Source organism: Odontesthes bonariensis, chromosome 7 (assembly GCF_027942865.1).
Source record: "Odontesthes bonariensis isolate fOdoBon6 chromosome 7, fOdoBon6.hap1, whole genome shotgun sequence".
NCBI classification, from domain to species: Eukaryota; Metazoa; Chordata; class Actinopteri; order Atheriniformes; family Atherinopsidae; genus Odontesthes; species Odontesthes bonariensis.
Genome location: NC_134512.1, coordinates 21,195,895 through 21,221,264, shown reverse-complemented (window position 1 = coordinate 21,221,264; position 25,370 = coordinate 21,195,895). Strand labels below are relative to the sequence as shown.

The 25,370-nt window shown below is 43.9% G+C and overlaps 1 protein-coding gene across 1 annotated transcript in view; it reads left to right on the top strand.

The window, feature by feature from the left end:
- Positions 1-448: 448 nt before the first annotated feature.
- Positions 449-25,370, top strand: part of LOC142384078 (uncharacterized) — a 31,885-nt gene continuing 6,963 nt past the window's right edge. Inside the window, exons 1-26 of the mRNA XM_075470023.1 lie at positions 449-545; positions 758-1,013; positions 1,114-1,228; positions 1,639-1,729; positions 1,809-1,942; positions 2,034-2,250; positions 2,535-2,660; positions 2,743-2,857; positions 2,941-3,091; positions 3,187-3,300; positions 3,383-3,452; positions 3,548-3,691; positions 4,298-4,462; positions 4,756-4,850; positions 4,932-5,058; positions 5,181-5,436; positions 5,589-5,641; positions 5,734-5,837; positions 6,066-6,217; positions 6,338-6,476; positions 6,819-6,929; positions 7,046-7,225; positions 7,487-7,726; positions 7,820-7,976; positions 9,252-9,380; positions 9,481-25,289. Of these exons, the coding sequence (XP_075326138.1) occupies positions 482-545; positions 758-1,013; positions 1,114-1,228; positions 1,639-1,729; positions 1,809-1,942; positions 2,034-2,250; positions 2,535-2,660; positions 2,743-2,857; positions 2,941-3,091; positions 3,187-3,300; positions 3,383-3,452; positions 3,548-3,691; positions 4,298-4,462; positions 4,756-4,850; positions 4,932-5,058; positions 5,181-5,436; positions 5,589-5,641; positions 5,734-5,837; positions 6,066-6,217; positions 6,338-6,476; positions 6,819-6,929; positions 7,046-7,225; positions 7,487-7,726; positions 7,820-7,976; positions 9,252-9,380; positions 9,481-25,289 (19,314 nt within the window). The 5' untranslated portion in view covers positions 449-481. The remainder of the gene's footprint in view (positions 546-757; positions 1,014-1,113; positions 1,229-1,638; positions 1,730-1,808; positions 1,943-2,033; positions 2,251-2,534; positions 2,661-2,742; positions 2,858-2,940; positions 3,092-3,186; positions 3,301-3,382; positions 3,453-3,547; positions 3,692-4,297; positions 4,463-4,755; positions 4,851-4,931; positions 5,059-5,180; positions 5,437-5,588; positions 5,642-5,733; positions 5,838-6,065; positions 6,218-6,337; positions 6,477-6,818; positions 6,930-7,045; positions 7,226-7,486; positions 7,727-7,819; positions 7,977-9,251; positions 9,381-9,480; positions 25,290-25,370) is intronic.

Genomic DNA, 25,370 nt, shown 5'->3' with positions numbered 1-25,370 from the left:
GATTTTATTCTTAAGTTTGATAGGTGTCCTGTTTAGGGTTTAGGCTGCATGGCAGTGTGGTGGTTAGCACTGTCACCTCACAGCAAGAGGGTTCTTGGTTCAGGCCTCAACCCATCTGTGTGGAGTTTGCATGTTGTCCCCATGCACACGGGGATTGTCTCTTTGTACTCTGGCTTCCTCCCACAGTCCAAAAACATTCATGTTAGTTATTACTTGTAAACCTAGCACCAATGAAGACATCAGCATTACCATATAATCTTAAAGGGCCTTTCAGAACTGCTTGTTTAATGAAGAGTAAAATTGAGTAAATACAGTGTATTACTAATCAAAGTGTGACAAGTATCAAATGTCCGTTCAGGTCAAATATTCCACGCCTGTGCCGTAGCAAAGGGTGGGAGCAAAAATAATGACAAATATAAAGCCTGGCTCATGTCTCTCTCATGATCATCTGCTTCGAGGAGAACAAACCCACTGTACCACAATGAAGTGGAGTGTTGTGTGGTTGTGTTTCTTTGCTTTTGCTGCTGATATCCAAGCCAAACGGGGTAAGAAATGTTTTAGATTCTCTCAAACTTTTTGTTTTTCTCTTTGATTGTGTGGAACTTGTGTATGTCTACCGTCTCCAAGTCAGTTGTGTATTGACTTCCAAATAATGTTCAAGAAAAATTCATTAGTACAGTTCATATTTTGAAGTCTCTGCAGGTGAAAAAATGTTTATGATGCAAAGTTGTTTTTTTTTCTCTTTTCTGCTTCACAGTTCGAAACCATGTCAGCAGCATCTGCAGCACATGGGGAAGAGAGCACTTCAAGACCTTTGATGGTGAAGTGTACCAGTTTCCTGGTATGTGTGAATACAACCTGGTCTCTGACTGCCATGAGTCCTATCAGGAGTTTTCAGTGCACATTAAGAGAAAAGGAAATGATGGGAACGCTACAGTCAGTTATGTGGTGGTTACCATCAATGACCTTTCATTCCACCTCAGCAAGAGTCTGGTTACCGTCAACGATGAGGAGTAAGTAAAAAAAAAACAATAACATATCTCAGGTGGAAATAATTCTGACATTGGTTCATCACTGTTAAAAAAAATACTATTTGTATTCATTTTTAACCAGTGTCACACTGCCATTATACAAAGGAGGGGTACAGGTGGAGAAAAATGCCATTTACATCAAGCTCCAGTCCAAACTTGGAATAACAGTCATGTGGAACAGTGATGACGCAGTCATGGTAAAAACACAAAGGTTCCTCGACAATAACGACAATAGTGATGGAGAAATCCTTTAGACTGATTTATGATGATTCTTCATATTGTCTGAAGTTGGAACTTAATTTTCTTTTATTACGACATAACTGGAAATCTCTTGTGATAGAGTTCCATTCTTAAATTTTATGTTTGTGAAAAGCTTTTGATTTAATTAAAATTTCTCATAAAATATTGGTGACGATTCTTCAGTTAATTTTCTTTATCTAGAACAAATAAATCATTTGTCATTGCTTCAGGTCACCATTGAAAATATTTAGTATTTTATGAGGAGATTGTAATACATGCATTTATGATTTGCTTGACTTTTAAATATCCCATAGGTGTCTAATGTTTGGTTAAAATAGTTTTAAGACTCCTTTGCTCTGTGTTTAAGGTTGAAATTGATAATGACTATGCAAACCGCACTTGTGGACTTTGTGGAGACTTCAATGGGGATGCAGTCTACAATGAGTTAATTCGTGATGGTATGTATGCTTAATAATTTTGTAATGATTAATTTCTTCAGTAATCTAGCCTCTGACAATATGAATTGATTATAAACAGGTCGCAAAATCAGCCCAATTGAGTTTGGAAACAAACAAAAATCCCATCGTCCTAATGATGATTGTGAGGATCCGTTTGAAGAAGAAGATGAATTAATGGAGGCTATGAATGTGCTGGATTCTTGCAAAGAGTTTGTGAGTTTATCATCCAGTTTTGCAATAGTGAAGTTGTGATTAGTAGTACAATATTAACATGCCTCTGTTTCCCTTCCCGTAATCCTTTTAGGAAACCACCTGTGGCGAAATGCTTCGTTCAGAGTCCTGGAGCGCTTGCACCAAACTGATTGACCCTGAAGCTTACATCAAGGCTTGTGCGCAGGACATGTGTGGCTGTGACAACAGTACAAATGACTTCTGTGTCTGCAGTACACTGTCGGAGTTCTCTCGACAGTGTTCCCATGCAGGAGGACAGCCTCCCAACTGGAGGACGGCTCAGTTCTGTGGTAAGATTCACTCTAGTTTTCTGTAGTAGTTTTTCTCTCGTTGGGTATCACATTGATGTGATATACATGGTGTGGAGATGATATCATGATGATGTCATCAAAAAGCACCTCAGCAAAGAAAGAGAGCTAAAACAAAAGTAAGTGAAACAACAAAATACACATTTAAATCTGAAGAAAAGTCGGATATGAGCACTTTTCATGCTTGATATACTGTTAAATAATTCACTTAAATCCTCACTTTAATCCACTTAGTTTTAATACTATCATACTGGTTCTTCTTACAGCTAAGGAGTGTCCGTACAACATGGTTTATGAAGAGAGTGGTTCACCTTGCATGGATACTTGCACACTTCAGGACACAAGTTCACTGTGTGAAGACCACAAAATGGACGGCTGCTTCTGTCCACCTGGTTTGTTCTCTTGTCTTGTGAATCACAAATAATACCACCTATAGTTCACAGTAATTAATTAGAGTAAAACCTTCCTCTTCAGGAACTGTGTTTGATGATATTTCCATGAGAGGGTGCATTGCTAAGCCAGAATGTCAGTGCAAGCATCACATAATCTATAACTCTGGAGAGATTTACCAACAGGGCCGAGAAGAATGGTAAGTCCAGCATTTCACAGTGTGAACAGAGTGTTTCATTCATAGTAAGCTGATGTGTTTAATAACATTTTTTTTCTTTTCAGTACATGTTTGAAGGGGAGATGGGATTGTGTGAGTCTTGAAACACCTGCTACGTGTGCAGTTGAAGAGGGTTCACATGTCACCACCTTTGATGGGAAAACTTACACCTTTCATGGAGACTGTTACTACACACTGGCAAAAGTGGAAAGCAAGGTGAATAAACTTTTTACAGTTCAGTGGCAAAAAGTTCAGTATACAATCATCTGATTTAAAAATAATTATTTGTGCTCTTACAATGTAAATTTTAGGACGGTTTAAGTCCAAAGTTTACCATCCTGGTCCAGTTGATGCCATGTGCACACCAGCAGTTTGACACTTGTCTGAACACCCTTAAAATCCTGCTGAACAATGACAGAAACAATGTGAGTTAAACACTATAGTAATTTGTTAAACAGTATCACTGATGCCTGCAACACTCTATTGACTAATTCTGTGTTTATTAAGGCGATAATGTTTTCCCATGATGGCACAGTTAAGAAGGATGAGCAATCTATCAGCTTGCCGTACCACTCAGGTGTGTGAAACAATAAGCAACTCTGATTTCAACCTTTTTTTTTCTTAGCTTGTGACTTCAGAAAATGCTCTTTCTCATTTTGCATTTCTCTTTAGTCGTAGGCGACATCAGCATTTTCGAGGCTTCATCCTTCCATATCTTGCTCCAGACCAGTTTTGGGTTGCAAATTCAGATCCAGCATGTCCCCATCATGCAAGCCTACATCAGCCTGGAACAAAGCTACAAAGCAAAGACAAAAGGTATGATTTGCATTTCTCTTAACAAGCAAAAGCATTTTGAAACATGTTGGAAGTAACATACTGATACAATTGTACATTCAGTCACTACTTATTGTTAGGCTTTGATTAGGTAATCTAAATAAAATAACTGCATTTATTCAGATTTGGCAGTCAATTCAGAATTTTTTTTTTTCAATTCACAATTCTCAAAAATTAAACAAAATGTGTACATTTAATTGGTAGGAGGTCCAAAGGTAGACCCAGAACATGCTTGTGAGGTCATAGATTTCACATGGCCTGTAAATGTCTCTGGACCCCCAGAAGGAGAGAGACAATCTTGCTCAATATAGTTGTTTTGATTAACTTGTTTAGCTTGCAGTTATGGTAAATCTCTGGATGAGTAGCAGAAAATATATTTTTACTTAACAGGCACTTAACAAGCATAACTATAGTAATTAAAGTCCAATAGAAAATCCAAACATGTTTTGCTGTTTTCTCACATAAAAAAAGCAAACAAACTCTATTTTTCATCTGATAAGATATAATGGTCTTATCTATGTTTGTATGTACCAACACCCTTAATTCTGTTTTATTCTAATTCAATTCTGAACTATTTGCATTCTTCAGGTTTATGTGGGAATTTCAACATGATCCTGTCTGACGACATGAAGACTCCTCAGGGGATTGTGGAGGGAACTGCCACATCTTTCAGTAACTCCTGGAAGGCGAACTTCATGTGCATTGACAGGGAGGAAAGACTGGATGATCCCTGTTCCCTCAGTGTGGAAAATGGTACCCGGCAGTGGTTGCTTTTTTTTGGTAGTCAAATGTGGTATATTAAACATGAATCATAAGAGCTTGAATAAGGACAACTGGACTTGAAGAAGCCTTTTGGATGAGAGGTGAAACGTCTTCAAGATCCAAGAAGAAGTCGAGTTGCCCTTATTCAAGCTCCTTTGATTACTATGACTTGGATGACTGAGAATCTTCATCAACACATATTCAACACTAATTTCTTCCCTGAATGCATTATATTTAGAGCAACAGATAAATTTAAGACAAATGAAATGATTGTTCTTTTTCAGAGCAATACGCCAAACACTGGTGTGCCTTGCTCCTAAGTCCAAACAGTACATTCTCCCAGTGCCGCTCAGTAGTGGATCCTCAGATGTACTTCAAGGTACAGCAAGGCCTTTCTGTCATGCTGTCTCTTACTTTAATGGGGCTATCATTTTCTAAAAGTATTTGATTTCTCCTGTAGCGGTGCACCTATTCTAGCTGTAACTGTGAGAAGAGTGAGGACTGCCTCTGTGCCGTATTCTCCTCGTATGCTCGAGCTTGTGCAGCAAAGGGAGTGTTCCTGACAGACTGGAGAGAAAATGTGTGCGGTAAGAGTTTGATTATGTTGTGGCACAAATGAGTAATGATTATTGGAGTCTGATCAACTCTTCCCTCTTTTTGTAAGTCATAAATCCATTAAATAACCATGTTAATTTTGTCCACACAATAGATAAATACACAAAGAGCTGCCCAGCGTCTCAGGTCTTCTCTTACAAACATCAGAGATGCCAGCTGACTTGCAGATCTCTGAGCTCTGAGCAGAAGATCTGCACCTCTGACTTTTTGCCTGTGGATGGCTGCTCCTGCGCTGAGGGTTTCTATCTTAATGAACACAGCACTTGTGTCCCCATGGCAAAATGTTCCTGTTATCACAACGAAGTCTATATTACGCCAGGGAAGTCCATCAACATCAAAGACGAGCACTGGTGAGTCTGTTGAGGACTTTAGATTAGTTATACACGACTGTGGATTCAGCATGATTGTAATGGAGTATCAACTACTTTATTTTAGTCACTTTGTGTTCTTTTATCAATGTATTACTCATGTTTTTCATATCTTTTTTGAATATTTTTTCTAGTGTGTGTAACAACGGAATGCTTCATTGCCATTCTTGGAGAAGCCGCTCATCAGGTCTGCTTGTTTGTTGTTTCTTTATTCTTCCATGTGAACTATTTAATTGGTGGACATTGAGCAAATTAACAGTTTCTCCCTTTTTTTTACAGAATGTTCACCCCCAAAAGTGTTCTTCAACTGTTCCAGTGCAGGAACAGGAGAGCTTGGACTGCAATGTACTCGAACTTGCTTAAATCTGGACAGCAATGATTGTGTGAGTCTTTGTTGTCGCTGTGATTACTCTGTTGTTCACTCAGTTTCAAGTAACAGAGACTAGTATATTTTTTCTGAAATTGATTATTAACTATTTATTACCCTGGTGTTGTAACACAGTGCACATCCACACAGTAGTTTCAAGACCATTTTTAAGTCAAATTCATAACATTCTCAGTAACTGTCAGTTTTCTCCTTTTCTATCATTGTGATCTTTCTGCCCCCTCAGGACTCCACAGAGTGTGAGTCTGGCTGCCGTTGTCCTGTTGGCCTCCTCAATGATGGCAGAGGTTCCTGTGTGAAGAAAAACGACTGTCCGTGTCAGCATGACGGTCATTTTTTTGCCCCTGGAACACAAATTCCAAATCAGTGCAACACGTGGTAAGACCATGTTTCAATCTAATGTTTACTACAAAGCAGCAAACAGTAACTATCATAGTGTCCTGCACACCTAACGTATTGAAAGACTGTAATATATTTTGTCATTTCTGATAAATCTAGTACCTGCAAAAGTGGGAGATGGAAGTGCACAGAGAAAAAATGTCCAGGAACCTGTGTTATTTATGGATCTGGCCACTACAATACATTTGATCAGCGAACATATGGGTTTCAAGGAGACTGTTCTTATGTTGCTATGAAGGTAAATAAGTGCAAGCCCAAATCCAAATCCAACTGACAGGCTGTGTCTGAAATCATCCCCCTTCATGGCATTTTTGGAGACTCATTAGATTGCATCATCACTGAGAACTACTGAGTCGCTTAACTTTCTTCCTTATATAATGTATCAAATTACAAGGTATTACAGAGTATTGAGACATTCAGATAAAATGGCAAACAGTAAAAAGGGAGCGACAGTAGACGAGGGGCATGGTTTTGGACACAGTTGACTTTCATGGTTAACTTACATAAAGGTGAGGTTTGCTTCAAATAACAATCTGTAGAAAAAACATCCAGGATGCTAAATGAATGCCTTTCTTTCAAGAATAAATGTGGAAATAAAACAGTTGAGGAAAACTTTGGAGTTACCACAGAAAATGTACCATGTGGATCTACAGGCACCACTTGCTCCAAAACTGTCAGAATTCAACTCGGGGTAAGACCAGATACAAACACTTCACAGGTTTTCTGTACCCAAACTACTAAACAGGACTACAAAATTCAACAGTTCTGTAAGAAGTTAAAAATGCAGCTATCCCCTTTCCATGACAGAGAAAAGAAATCAAACTATCAAAGGGTAAATATGAAGAGGAGGATCTGGAAGATGGCCCGCTGATCAAATACAGAATAAGGAGGGTTGGCTTGTACCTGGTGGTTGAATCTGACGTTGGTCTGGCAGTGTTGTGGGATCGCAAAACAACTGTTCGCATCCTTCTGAAACCACAGCACAGCGTGAGTCACAGTAAATAAGCATGACTGAAATCTCTTACAAAAGCAGTTCAGATGTTTCCGTACATATACATTGTGTTTCACCTGTGCTCTGGTCCGTTTGCTTTATTTTTATGTTTTATTACACACAATGGTACATGACACCAGTGGCACCAATGTACAGCAACATTAATAAAAATTCCATTGTGACACTTTCCCATTTCCCATTTGTCAGCATGATACAAGTTCTGCCCATGACTTAGTGACTCCTGTGTGTTTGAGCAGGGCAACGTATGCGGATTGTGTGGAAATTTTGATGGAGATGGAGAGAACGACTTCACCACCCAGGGTCAGCTGGTTGTGAGTAATGCGTTACAGTTTGCAAACAGCTGGAAAATGTCCAGTACTTGCCCAGATGTGGAAGAGAATATTGACGCTTGTGGTGAATCAAACAAACGACATCACTGGGCAAAAATGATGTGCACCATCATAACTGGAGATACATTCAAAGAATGCCACAATAAGGTTAGTAGGTGGTGTTTGTACTGTGAAGTTGTTTCATTTAAGATATTAAACTCATTGTTAAAAATGAATGATCACTTTTGAATGACTGAACAGGTAGATCCCCGCCCATTTCATGAAAACTGCATTAAAGACTCATGTGCCTGTGACACTGGAGGAGACTGTGAGTGTTTCTGCTCAGCAGTTGCAGCTTACGCTCAAGCTTGTAACGAGGCCGGTGTCTGTGTCGCATGGAGAACTCCAGACATCTGTCGTAAGTAAACTATTTCATCCACAGATGAAGATGAGGTGTTCAAAACGTTTCTGACACAAGACCGTGCCACAACAAATTGCAACTTCATTTAACACAGACGTAGGAAAGTGTCTGTTCAGTTAGATCTTTTCACTTGAATTTAGAAATCTAATTTGAAATCATTAAATTCACCATTTTATCCATCAAACTCTGCTTTATAATCCAAGAGAGTACAAAAAAGTGAATGGATTCTTTTATGCATTTGTCAAAAATCGGACAAAAATAATCTATGTAAGACGCTTATTTCAGTGGGCATGATTTTGAACTCTAAGTCTCTACATAAATTGGAAAACAAATTTTGGGCAGTTTATCCATTCTTTCTGGCACACCCTCTCAAATTCCATGACGGTTAATGGGAAGCATATTTTAGCTACCATCTTCAGATTCTCTGTTGTATTTAAGTGAGGACATGGCTGGACCACCAAATGACTGTCAGAAGCACTTTTTACAAAGCAGTCACTCCACATCAGCACAAAAAAAAAAAAAAAAGATGCTCGCACTGACTCAGCACATGGTTTCAAATAGTGTTTTGCTCTGCTATTGTTGAATTGTTAATGCTGTCTGAAAATCTCCAAGAAGGTATTTTATAGGCAGCTAGTAAAACTACTTATTGATAAAGGTTAGTGTGTCACAGCCTTTGAGGATTATTAAAGCAACAGAACATACTTCACCATGACAATGAGTGTTGAAAGGTTTTGCAAAATTAATTTTTTGTTTCATTATAAGTTGAGTGGAGACTGATTTAAAAATGTATTTTTTGCCTTTCAAACTGAATTAACAAAGCAATAAACTATGCAACAGTGAACCTAATGAATAGTTTCTGAAGTAACTCAATATTATTATTTTTTTCTATCGTGACATCAAATATTTTTCTTGGTTAAATTTTGAAAAGAACATAACATGACACAAAGAAATGAGAAGAACTGTGTATTACATTTCTAAATATGACGATACATAATGTGCATCAGTGAACACATTCATGTTTGTTTTCCTGTTGATGCAATATACACTTAATTTACCTATACTTTAGTCTTACAAATGGTTGAAAAAATATATTTTAATTGTATATCAGTTCCATTCTTCCCTATCTGATCCAGTTTTTTTTATGGATGAGATTAAATTTGAACTTTCCCAAATTAGGTACAGGTGCAGTTTGACTTTTTCTCTTCAAGAATAAAAAAAGAATTGAATGTAAGTTTTAATTTCTAAATGACATCCTGTGTCATTCCTTCCCAGCTGTTTTTTGTGATTACTATAACAGTCCTGGTGACTGCAAGTGGCACTACTACCCTTGCCACACACCTTGCTACAAGACATGTTTGAATCCAGAGGGACTTTGTAGCAACCCAATACCAAACCTTGAGGGTAAGAATTTAACTAAGGCCATCTTCTTTCACCTCTTATCTAACATAAGGGGTACTAAAAAATGTTGCATGTTTTGATTTGAATTTTGTGAATTTTCCAGGCTGTTATCCAGTATGTCCAGAAGATAAACCCATATTTGATGAGAAGAATCAGATATGTGTTGACATATGTATATCAACCACCACAACAACGACAACTACTCCAACGACTACAACCACATCGACCATACCAACTACGACTACCCAAACCACAACTACGACGGCAACGACTACCCCAACTACAACTACACCAACTACTACCACACCTACTACACCAACAACTACCACACCTACTACACCAACAACTACCACAACGACTAAAACACCTACCACACCAACTACGACTACCCCAAGCACAACGGCTACAACCACATCTACAACACCAACGACTAGTCCAACTACAACTATACCAACAACATCCACAAAGCCTACAACCACACCAACTTCCGCAACAACGACCACAACAACTACAACCACACCTACTACACGAACTACAACTACCCCTACAACTTCTACAACGCCTTCCACACTAACTACGACTACCCCAACCACAACTACACCAACTACAAAAGCTACATCCAGACCAACTACAACCACACCTACTACACCAGCTACAACTACAACACCTTCAACAACAACTACGACTACCCCAACTACACCTACTACACCAACTACGACTACCCCTACAACGACCACAAAGGGTACAACCACACCTACCACACCAACTACGACTACCCCAAGCACAACGACTACAACCACACCCATTACACCAACTAAAACTACCCCTACAACTACCACAACGGCTACAACACCTTCCACAACAACTACGAATACTCCAACCCCACCTACTACACCAACTACGACTACTCCTACAACGACCACAAAGGGTACAACCACACCTAACACACCAACTACGACTACCCCAAGCACAACGACTACGACCACACCTACCACACCAACGACTAGTCCAACTACAACTACACCAACAACATCCACAAAGCCTACAACCACACCAACTACCGCAACAACTACAACTACCCCTACAACTACCACAACGTCTACAACGCCTTCCACGCTAACTACGACTATCCCAACCAAATCGACTACAACCACAACTACCACACCAACTACAACTACACCAACAACACCTTCCACAACAGCTACAACTACCCCAACCACACTTACTACAACAACACCTACTACACCAACTACGACAACCCCTACAATGACCACAAAGGGTACGACCACACCTACCACACCAACTACGACTACCCCCAGCACAACAACTACAACCACACCCATTACACCAATTACAACTACCCCTACAACTACCACAACGTCTACAACGCCTTCAACACTAACTACAACTATCCCAACCACAACGACTACAACCACAACTACCACACCAACTACAACTACACCAACAACACCAACAACTAGCACAACGGCTACAACACCTTCCACAACAGTTACGACTACCCCAACCACACCTACTACAACAACACCTACGATAACCCCTAAAACGACCACAAAGGGTACAACCACACCTACCACACCAACTACGACTACCCCAAGCACAACGACTAAAACTACACCCATTACACCAACTACAACTACCCCTACAACTACCACAACGGCTACAACACCTTCCACAACAACTACGACTACTCCAACCCCACCTACTACAACAACACCTACGATAACCCCTAAAACGACCACAAAGGGTACAACCACAACTACCACACCAACTACGACTACCCCCAGCACAACGACTACAACCACACCCATTACACCAACTACAACTACAACTACCCCTACAACTACCACAACGTCTACAACGCCTTCAACACTAACTACAACTATCCCAACCACAACGACTAAAACCACAACTACCACACCAACTACAACTACACCAACAACTACCACAACGGCTACAACACCTTCCACAACAGTTACGACTACCCCAACCACACCTACTACAACAACACCTACGATAACCCCTAAAACGACCACAAAGGGTACAACCACACCTACCACACCAACTACGACTACCCCCAGCACAACGACTACAACCACACCCATTACACCAACTACAACTACAACTACCCCTACAACTACCACAACGTCTACAACGCCTTCAACACTAACTACAACTATCCCAACCACAACGACTACAACCACAACTACCACACCAACTACAACTACACCAACAACTAGCACAACGGCTACAACACCTTCCACAACAGTTACGACTACCCCAACCACACCTACTACAACAACACCTACGATAACCCCTACAACGACCACAAAGGGTACAACCACACCTACCACACCAACTACGACTACCCCAAGCACAACGACTACAACTACACCCATTACACCAACTACAACTACCACAACGGCTACAACACCTTCCACAACAACTACGACTACTCCTACAACGACCACAAAGGGTACAAGCACACCTAACACACCAACTACGACTACCCCAAGCACAACGACTACGACCACACCTACCACACCAACGACTAGTCCAACTACAACTACACCAACAACATCCACAAAACCTACAACCACACCTTCCACAACAACTACGACTACTCAAACCCCACCTACTCCACCAACTACGACTACTCCTACAACGACCACAAAGGGTACAACCACACCTAACACACCAACTACAACTACCCCAAGCACGACTACTACCACACCAACAACTAGTCCAACTACAACTACACCAACAACATCCACAAAGCCTACAACCACACCAACTACCGCAACAACTACAACTACCCCTACAACTACCACAACGCCTTCCACGCTAACTACGACTATCCCAACCAAATCGACTACAACCAAAACTACCACACCAACTACAACTACACCAACAACACCTTCCACAACAGCTACAACTACCCCAACCACACTTACTACAACAACACCTACTACACCAACTACGACAACCCCTACAACGACCACAAAGGGTACGACCACACCTACCACACCAACTACGACTACCCCTAGCACAACGACTACAACCACACCCATTACACCAACTACAACTACAACTATCCCTACAACTACCACAACGTCTACAACGCCTTCAACACTAACTACAACTATCCCAACCACAACGACTACAACCACAACTACCACACCAACTACAACTACACCAACAACACCAACAACTAGCACAACGGCTACAACACCTTCCACAACAGTTACGACTACCCCAACCACACCTACTACAACAACACCTACGATAACCCCTAAAACGACCACAAAGGGTACAACCACACCTACCACACCAACTACGACTACCCCAAGCACAACGACTACAACTACACCCATTACACCAACTACAACTACCCCTACAACTAGCACAACGGCTACAACACCTTCCACAACAACTACAACTACTCCAACCCCACCTACTACAACAACACCTACGATAACCCCTAAAACGACCACAAAGGGTACAACCACACCTACCACACCAACTACGACTACCCCCAGCACAACGACTACAACCACACCCATTACACCAACTACAACTACAACTACCCCTACAACTACCATAACGTCTACAACGCCTTCAACACTAACTACAACTATCCCAACCACAACGACTACAACCACAACTACCACACCAACTACAAATACACCAACAACTACCACAACGGCTACAACACCTTCCACAACAGTTACGACTACCCCAACCACACCTACTACAACAACACCTACGATAACCCCTACAACGACCACAAAGGGTACAACCACACCTACCACACCAACTACGACTACCCCAAGCACAACGACTACAACTACACCCATTACACCAACTACAACTACCACAACGGCTACAACACCTTCCACAACAACTACGACTACTCCTACAACGACCACAAAGGGTACAAGCACACCTAACACACCAACTACGACTACCCCAAGCACAACGACTACGACCACACCTACCACACCAACGACTAGTCCAACTACAACTACACCAACAACATCCACAAAACTTACAACCACACCAACTACCGCAACAACTACAACTACCCCTACAACTACCACAACGCCTTCCACGCTAACTACGACTATCCCAACCAAATCGACTACAACCAAAACTACCACACCAACTACAACTACACCAACAACACCTTCCACAACAGCTACAACTACCCCAACCACACTTACTACAACAACACCTACTATACCAACTACGACAACCCCTACAACGACCACAAAGGGTACGACCACACCTACCACACCAACTACGACTACCCCTAGCACAACGACTACAACCACACCCATTACACCAACTACAACTACAACTACCCCTACAACTACCACAACGTCTACAACGCCTTCAACACTAACTACAACTATCCCAACCACAACGACTACAACCACAACTACCACACCAACTACAACTACACCAACAACACCAACAACTAGCACAACGGCTACAACACCTTCCACAACAGTTACGACTACCCCAACCACACCTACTACAACAACACCTACGATAACCCCTAAAACGACCACAAAGGGTACAACCACACCTACCACACCAACTACGACTACCCCAAGCACAACGACTACAACTACACCCATTACACCAACTACAACTACCCCTACAACTAGCACAAAGGCTACAACACCTTCCACAACAACTACGACTACTCCAACCCCACCTACTACAACAACACCTACGATAACCCCTACAACGACCACAAAGGGTACAACCACACCTACCACACCAACTACGACTACCCCCAGCACAACGACTACAACCACACCCATTACACCAACTACAACTACAACTACCCCTACAACTACCACAACGTCTACAACGCCTTCAACACTAACTACAACTATCCCAACCACAACGACTACAACCACAACTACCACACCAACTACAACTACACCAACAACTACCACAACGGCTAAAACACCTTCCACAACAGTTACGACTACCCCAACCACACCTACTACAACAACACCTACGATAACCCCTACAACGACCACAAAGGGTACAACCACACCTACCACACCAACTACGACTACCCCAAGCACAACGACTACAACTACACCCATTACACCAACTACAACTACCACAACGGCTACAACACCTTCCACAACAACTACGACTACTCCTACAACGACCACAAAGGGTACAAGCACACCTAACACACCAACTACGACTACCCCAAGCACAACGACTACGACCACACCTACCACACCAACGACTAGTCCAACTACAACTACACCAACAACATCCACAAAGCCTACAACCACACCAACTACCGCAACAACTACAACTACCCCTACAACTACCACAACGTCTACAACGCCTTCCACGCTAACTACGACTATCCCAACCAAATCGACTACAACCAAAACTACCACACCAACTACAACTACACCAACAACACCTTCCACAACAGCTACAACTACCCCAACCACACTTACTACAACAACACCTACTACACCAACTACGACAACCCCTACAACGACCACAAAGGGTACGACCACACCTACCACACCAACTACGACTACCCCTAGCACAACGACTACAACCACACCCATTACACCAACTACAACTACAACTACCCCTACAACTACCACAACGTCTACAACGCCTTCAACACTAACTACAACTATCCCAACCACAACGACTACAACCACAACTACCACACCAACTACAACTACACCAACAACACCAACAACTAGCACAACGGCTACAACACCTTCCACAACAGTTACGACTACCCCAACCACACCTACTACAACAACACCTACGATAACCCCTAAAACGACCACAAAGGGTACAACCACACCTACCACACCAACTACGACTACCCCAAGCACAACGACTACAACTACACCCATTACACCAACTACAACTACCCCTACAACTAGCACAACGGCTACAACACCTTCCACAACAACTACGACTACTCCAACCCCACCTACTCCACCAACTACGACTACTCCTACAACGACCACAAAGGGTACAACCACACCTAACACACCAACTACGACTACCCCAAGCACGACTACTACCACACCAACGACTAGTCCAACTACAACTACACCAACAACATCCACAAAGCTTACAACCACACCAACTACCGCAACAACTACAACTACCCCTACAACTACCACAACGTCTACAACGCCTTCCACGCTAACTACGACTATCCCAACCAAATCGACTACAACCACAACTACCACACCAACTACAACTACACCAACAACACCTTCCACAACAGCTACAACTACCCCAACCACACTTACTACAACAACACCTACTACACCAACTACGACAACCCCTACAACGACCACAAAGAGTACGACCAAACCTACCACACCAACTACGACTACCCCCAGCACAACGACTACAACCACACCCATTACACCAACTACAACTACCCCTACAACTACCACAACGTCTACAACGCCTTCAACACTAACTACAACTATCCCAACCACAACGACTACAACCACAACTACCACACCAACTACAACTACACCAACAACACCAACAACTACCACAACGGCTACAACACCTTCCACAACAGCTACGACTACCCCAACCACACCTACTACAACAACACCTACGATAACCCCTAAAACGACCACAAAGGGTACAACCACACCTACCACACCAACTACGACTACCCCAAGCACAACGACTACAACTACACCCATTACACCAACTACAACTACCCCTACAGCTACCACAACGGCTACAACACCTTCCACAACAACTACGACTACTCCAACCCCACCTACTACACCAACTACGACTACTCCTACAACGACCACAAAGGGTACAAGCACACCTAACACACCAACTACGACTACCCCAAGCACAACGACTACGACCACACCTACCACACCAACGACTAGTCCAACTACAACTACACCAACAACATCCACAAAACCTACAAACACACCTTCCACAACAACTACGACTACTCAAACCCCACCTACTCCACCAACTACGACTACTCCTACAACGACCACAAAGGGTACAACCACACCTACCACACCAACTACGACTACCCCCAGCACAACGACTAAAACCACACCCATTACACCAACTACAACTACCCCTACAACTACCACAACGTTTACAAAGCCTTCAACACTAACTACAACTATCCCAACCACAACGACTACAACCACAACTACAACTACACCAACAACTACCACAACGGCTACAACACCTTCCACAACAGTTACGACTACCCCAACCACACCTACTACAACAACACCTACGATAACCCCTACAACGACCACAAAGGGTACAACCACACCTACCACACCAACTACGACTACCCCAAGCACAACGACTACAACTACACCCATTACACCAACTACAACTACCACAACGGCTACAACACCTTCCACAACAACTACGACTACTCCTACAACGACCACAAAGGGTACAAGCACACCTAACACACCAACTACGACTACCCCAAGCACAACGACTACGACCACACCTACCACACCAACGACTAGTCCAACTACAACTACACCAACAACATCCACAAAGCCTACAACCACACCAACTACCGCAACAACTACAACTACCCCTACAACTACCACAACGTCTACAACGCCTTCCACGCTAACTACGACTATCCCAACCAAATCGACTACAACCAAAACTACCACACCAACTACAACTACACCAACAACACCTTCCACAACAGCTACAACTACCCCAACCACACTTACTACAACAACACCTACTACACCAACTACGACAACCCCTACAACGACCACAAAGGGTACGACCACACCTACCACACCAACTACGACTACCCCTAGCACAACGACTACAACCACACCCATTACACCAACTACAACTACAACTACCCCTACAACTACCACAACGTCTACAACGCCTTCAACACTAACTACAACTATCCCAACCACAACGACTACAACCACAACTACCACACCAACTACAACTACACCAACAACACCAACAACTAGCACAACGGCTACAACACCTTCCACAACAGTTACGACTACCCCAACCACACCTACTACAACAACACCTACGATAACCCCTAAAACGACCACAAAGGGTACAACCACACCTACCACACCAACTACGACTACCCCAAGCACAACGACTACAACTACACCCATTACACCAACTACAACTACCCCTACAACTAGCACAACGGCTACAACACCTTCCACAACAACTACGACTACTCCAACCCCACCTACTCCACCAACTACGACTACTCCTACAACGACCACAAAGGGTACAACCACACCTAACACACCAACTACGACTACCCCAAGCACGACTACTACCACACCAACGACTAGTCCAACTACAACTACACCAACAACATCCACAAAGCTTACAACCACACCAACTACCGCAACAACTACAACTACCCCTACAACTACCACAACGTCTACAACGCCTTCCACGCTAACTACGACTATCCCAACCAAATCGACTACAACCACAACTACCACACCAACTACAACTACACCAACAACACCTTCCACAACAGCTACAACTACCCCAACCACACTTACTACAACAACACCTACTACACCAACTACGACAACCCCTACAACGACCACAAAGAGTACGACCAAACCTACCACACCAACTACGACTACCCCCAGCACAACGACTACAACCACACCCATTACACCAACTACAACTACCCCTACAACTACCACAACGTCTACAACGCCTTCAACACTAACTACAACTATCCCAACCACAACGACTACAACCACAACTACCACACCAACTACAACTACACCAACAACACCAACAACTACCACAACGGCTACAACACCTTCCACAACAGCTACGACTACCCCAACCACACCTACTACAACAACACCTACGATAACCCCTAAAACGACCACAAAGGGTACAACCACACCTACCACACCAACTACGACTACCCCAAGCACAACGACTACAACTACACCCATTACACCAACTACAACTACCCCTACAGCTACCACAACGGCTACAACACCTTCCACAACAACTACGACTACTCCAACCCCACCTACTACACCAACTACGACTACTCCTACAACGACCACAAAGGGTACAAGCACACCTAACACACCAACTACGACTACCCCAAGCACAACGACTACGACCACACCTACCACACCAACGACTAGTCCAACTACAACTACACCAACAACATCCACAAAACCTACAAACACACCTTCCACAACAACTACGACTACTCAAACCCCACCTACTCCACCAACTACGACTACTCCTACAACGACCACAAAGGGTACAACCACACCTACCACACCAACTACGACTACCCCCAGCACAACGACTAAAACCACACCCATTACACCAACTACAACTACCCCTACAACTACCACAACGTTTACAAAGCCTTCAACACTAACTACAACTATCCCAACCACAACGACTACAACCACAACTACAACTACACCAACAACTACCACAACGGCTACAACACCTTCCACAACAGTTACGACTACCCCAACCACACCTACTACAACAACACCTACGATAACCCCTACAACGACCACAAAGGGTACAACCACACCTACCACACCAACTACGACTACCCCAAGCACAACGACTACAACTACACCCATTACACCAACTACAACTACCACAACGGCTACAACACCTTCCACAACAACTACGACTACTCCTACAACGACCACAAAGGGTACAAGCACACCTAACACACCAACTACGACTACCCCAAGCACAACGACTACGACCACACCTACCACACCAACGACTAGTCCAACAACAACTACACCAACAACATCCACAAAACCTACAACCACACCTTCCACAACAACTACGACTACTCAAACCCCACCTACTCCACCAACTACGACTACTCCTACAACGACCACAAAGGGTATAACCACACCTAACACACCAACTACGACTACCCCAAGCACGACTACTACCACACCAACGACTAGTCCAACTACAACTACACCAACAACATCCACAAAGCCTACAACCACACCAACTACCGCAACAACTACAACTACCCCTACAACTACCACAACGTCTACAACGCCTTCCACGCTAACTACGACTATCCCAACCAAATCGACTACAACCACAACTACCACACCAACTACAACTACACCAACAACACCTTCCACAACAGCTACAACTACCCCAACCACACTTACTACAACAACACCTACTACACCAACTACGACAACCCCTACAACGACCACAAAGGGTACGACCACACCTACCACACCAACTACGACTACCCCCAGCACAACGACTACAACCACACCCATTACACCAACTGCAACTACCCCTACAACTACCACAACATCTACAACGTCTTCAACACTAACTACAAGTATCCCAACCACAACTACCATACCAACTACAACTACACCAACAACACCAACAACTACCACAACGGCTACAACACCTTCCACAACAGCTACGACTACCCCAACCACACCTACTACAACAACACCTACAACAAACCCTACAACGACCACAAAGGGTACAACCACACCTACCACACCAACTACGACTACCCCAAGCACAACGACTACAACCACACCCATTACACCAACTAAGACTACCACAACGGCTACAACACCTTCCACAACAACTACGACTACTCCTACAACGACCACAAAGGGTACAAGCACACCCAACACACCAACTACGACTACCCCAAGCACAACGACTACGACCACACCTACCACACCAACGACTAGTCCAACTACAACTACACCAACAACATCCACAAAACCTACAACCACACCTTCCACAACAACTACGACTACTAAAACCCCACCTACTCCACCAACTACGACTACCCCTACAACGACCACAAAGGGTACAACCACACCTAACACACCAACTATGACTACCCCAAGCAAGACTACTACCACACCAACGACTATTCCAACTACAACTACACCAACAACATCCACAAAGCCTACAACCACACCAACTACCGCAACAACTACAACTACCCCTACAACTACCACAACGTCTACAACGCCTTCCACGCTAACTACGACTATCCCAACCAAATCGACTACAACCACAACTACCACACCAACTACAACTACACCAACAACACCTTCCACAACAGCTACAACTACCCAAACCACACTTACTGCAACAACACCTACTACACCAACTACGACAACCCCTAAAACGACCACAAAGGGTACGACCACACCTACCACACCAACTACGACTACCCCCAGCACAACGACTACAACCACACCCATTACACCAACTATAACTACCCCTACAACTACCACAACGTCTACAACGCCTTCAACACTAACTACAACTATCCCAACCACAACTACCACACCAACTACAACTACACCAACAACACCAACAACTATCACAACGGCTACAACACCTTCCACAACAGCTACGACTACCCCAACCACACCTACTACAACAACACCTACGACAACCCCTACAACGACCACAAAGGGTACAACCACACCTACCACACCAACTACGACTACCCCAAGCACAAAGACTACAACCACACCCATTACACCAACTACAACTACCCCTACAACTACCACAACGGCTACAACACCTTCCACAACAACTACGACTACTCCAACCCCACCTACTACACCAACTACGACTACTCCTACAACGACCACAAAGGGTACAAGCACACCTAACACACCAACTACGACTACCCCAAGCACGACTACTACCACACCAACGACTAGTCCAACTACAACTACACCAACAACATCCACAAAGCCTACAACCACACCAACTACCGCAACAACTACAACTACCCCTACAACTACCACAACGTCTACAACGCCTTCCACGCTACCTACGACTATCCCAACCAAATCGACTACAACCACAACTACCACACCAACTACAACTACACCAACAACACCTTCCACAACAGCTACAACTACCCCAACCACACTTACTACAACAACACCTACTACACCAACTACGACAACCCCTAAAACGACCACAAAGGGTACGACCACACCTGCCACACCAACTACGACTACCCCCAGCACAACGACTACAACCACACCCATTACACCAACTACAACTACCCCTACAACTACCACAACGTCTACAACGCCTTCAACACTAACTACAACTATCCCAACCACATCGACTACAACCACAACTACCACACCAACTACAACTACACCAACAACACCAACAACTACCACAACGGCTACAACACCTTCCACAACAGCTAGGACTACCCCAACCACACCTAATACACCAACTACAACAACCCCTACAACGACCACAAAGGGTACGACCACACCTATCACACCAACTACGACTACCCACAGCACAACGACTACAACCACACCCATTACACCAACTACAACTACCACAACGTCTACAACGCCTTCAACACTAACTACAACTATCCCAACCACAACGACTACAACCACAACTACCACACCAACTACAACTACACCAACAACTACCACAACAGCTACAACACCTTCCACAACAGCTACGACTACCCCAACCACACCTACTACCCCTACAACTATCACAACGTATACAACGCCTTCCACACTAACTACGAATATCCCAACCACAACTACCACAACTGCTACAACACCTTCCACAACAGCTACGACTACCCCAACCACACCTACTACAACAACACCTACTACACTCACTACGACAACCCCTACAACGACCACAAAGGGTACAACCACACCTACCACACCTACTACGACTACCCCAAGCACGACTACGACCACACCTACCACACCAACGACTAGTCCAACTACAACTACACCAAGAACATCCACAAAACCTACAACCACACCTTCCACAACAACTACGACTACTCCAACCCCACCTACTACACCAACTACGACTACCCCTACAACGACCACAAAGGGTACAACCACATCTAACACAACAACTACGACTACCCCAAGCACTACGACTACAACCACACCTGCCACATCGACTACAACTACTCCAACCACAACAACTACAACCACACCGACTACACTAACAACAACCTCAAAGGCTACAACCACAACAACTATAACTAACACAACCACAAAGGCAACAACCCTATCCAAAACTTCAAGAACAACTGGCACAACCACTACCTTGGTTGTCACTGGTCCGACTCTCAAACCTCCAACGGAACCTCAAAAATCTACGCCAGCAACCACTTCTAACACACCAACTACGACTATCGCAACCACAGCTACCACAGCAACGACTACGACTACTACCCTAACTACACTTACTACAACAACACCTACTACACCAACTACGACAACCCCTACAACGACCACAAAGGGTACAACCACACCTACCACACCAACTACGACTACCCCCAGCACAACGACTACAACCACACCCATTACACCAACCACAACTACCCCTACAACTACCACAACATCTACAACGCCTTCAACACTAACTACGACTATCCCACCCTCAACGACTACAACCACAACTACCACAACAACTACGACTACCCAAAGCACAACGACTACAACCACACCCATTACACCAACCACAACTACCCCTACAACTACCACAACGTCTACAACTTCTTCAACACTAACTACGACTGTCCCAACCACAACGACTACAACCAAAACTACCACACCAACCACGACTACTCCAACCACAACTACAACAGCAACGACTACCCCAACTACAACTACACCAACTACAAAAGGTACATCCACACCAACTACAACCAAACCTACTACATCAACTACAACTAGCACAACGGCTACAACACCTACCACACCAACTACGACTACCCCAAGCACAACGACTACAACCACACCAACCACGCCAACTACACCAACAACATCCACAAAGCCTACAACCACACCAACTTCCGCAACAACTACCACAAAGCCTACAACACCAACTACAACTACCCCAACAACGTCTACAACGCCTTCAACACTAACTACAACTATCCCAACCACAAAGACTACAACCACAACTACCACACAAACTACAACTACCACAACAGCTACAACACCTTCCACAACAGCTACGACTACCCCAACCACACCTACTACCCCTACAACTATCACAACGTCTACAACGCCTTCCACACTAACTACGAATATCCCAACCACAACTACCACACCAACAACTACCACAACTGCTAAAACACCTTCCACAACAGCTACGACTACCCCAACCACACCTAATACAACAACACCTACTACACTCACTACGACAACCCCTACAACGACCACAAAGGGTACAACCACACCTACCACACCAACTACGACTACCCCAAGCACGACTATGACCACACCTACCACACCAACGACTAGTCCAACTACAACTACACCAACAACATCCACAAAACCTACAACCACACCTTCCACAACAACTACGACTACTCCAACCCCACCTACTCCACCAACTACGACTACCCCTACAACGACCACAAAGGGTACAACCACACCTAACACACCAACTACGACTACCCCAAGCACAACGACTAGTCCAACTTCAACTACACCAACAACATCCACAAAGCTTACAACCACACCAACTACCGCAACAACTACAACTACCCCTACAACTACCACAACGTCTACAACGCCTTCCACACTAACTACAACTATCCCAACCAAATCGACTACAACCACAACTACCACACCAACTACAACTACACCAATAACACCTTCCACAACAGCTCAGACTACCCCAACCACACTTACTACAACAACACCTACTACACCAACTACGACAACCCCTACAACGACCACAAAGGGTACAACCACACCTACCACACCAACTACGACTACCCCCAGCACAACGACTACAACCACACCCATTACACCAACCACAACTACCCCTACAACTACCACAACATCTACAACGCCTTCAACACTAACTACGACTATCCCACCCTCAACGACTACAACCACAACTACCACAACAACTACGACTACCCAAAGCACAACGACTACAACCACACCCATTACACCAACCACAACTACCCCTACAACTACCACAACGTCTACAACTTCTTCAACACTAACTACGACTGTCCCAACCACAACGACTACAACCACAACTACCACACCAACCACGACTACTCCAACCACAACTACGACAGCAACGACTACCCCAACTACAACTACACCAACTACAAAAGGTACATCCACACCAACTACAACCAAACCTACTACATCAACTACAACTAGCACAACGGCTACAACACCTACCACACCAACTACGACTACCCCAAGCACAACGACTACAACCACACCAACCACGCCAACTACACCAACAACATCCACAAAGCCTACAACCACACCAACTTCCGCAACAACTACCACAAAGCCTACAACACCAACTACAACTACCTCAACAACGACTACAACGCCTTCCACACCAACTACGGCTATCCCAACCACAACGACTACAACTACAATTACCAGATCCACTACGACAAGCCCAAACACAACTACGCCAACTACAACAACAAAGCCTACAAATACCCCGACTACAACTACCCCAACAACTAAAGAAACTTCTACAACAACAACGACTATCCCAACAACAACGACTACAACCACACTAACTACAACAACCCTAACCACAACGACTACAACCAAACCTACTACACCAACTACGACTAACCCAACCACAGCGACTACAACCACACCTACAACACCAATGACTACACCAACAACAACCACAAAGCCTACAACCACATCTACCACACCAACTACCACTACCCCAACCACAAAAAGTACAACCATACCTACAGCCACACCTCCAGTACCTACATGTCCTAATTGGGGTGTTGCTGTAAGTAGATTTTTCTACAAATCAAAACTCAATACTATTCCTACTCTTAAAATATATCCATTCACACGTGCATATTTTCAT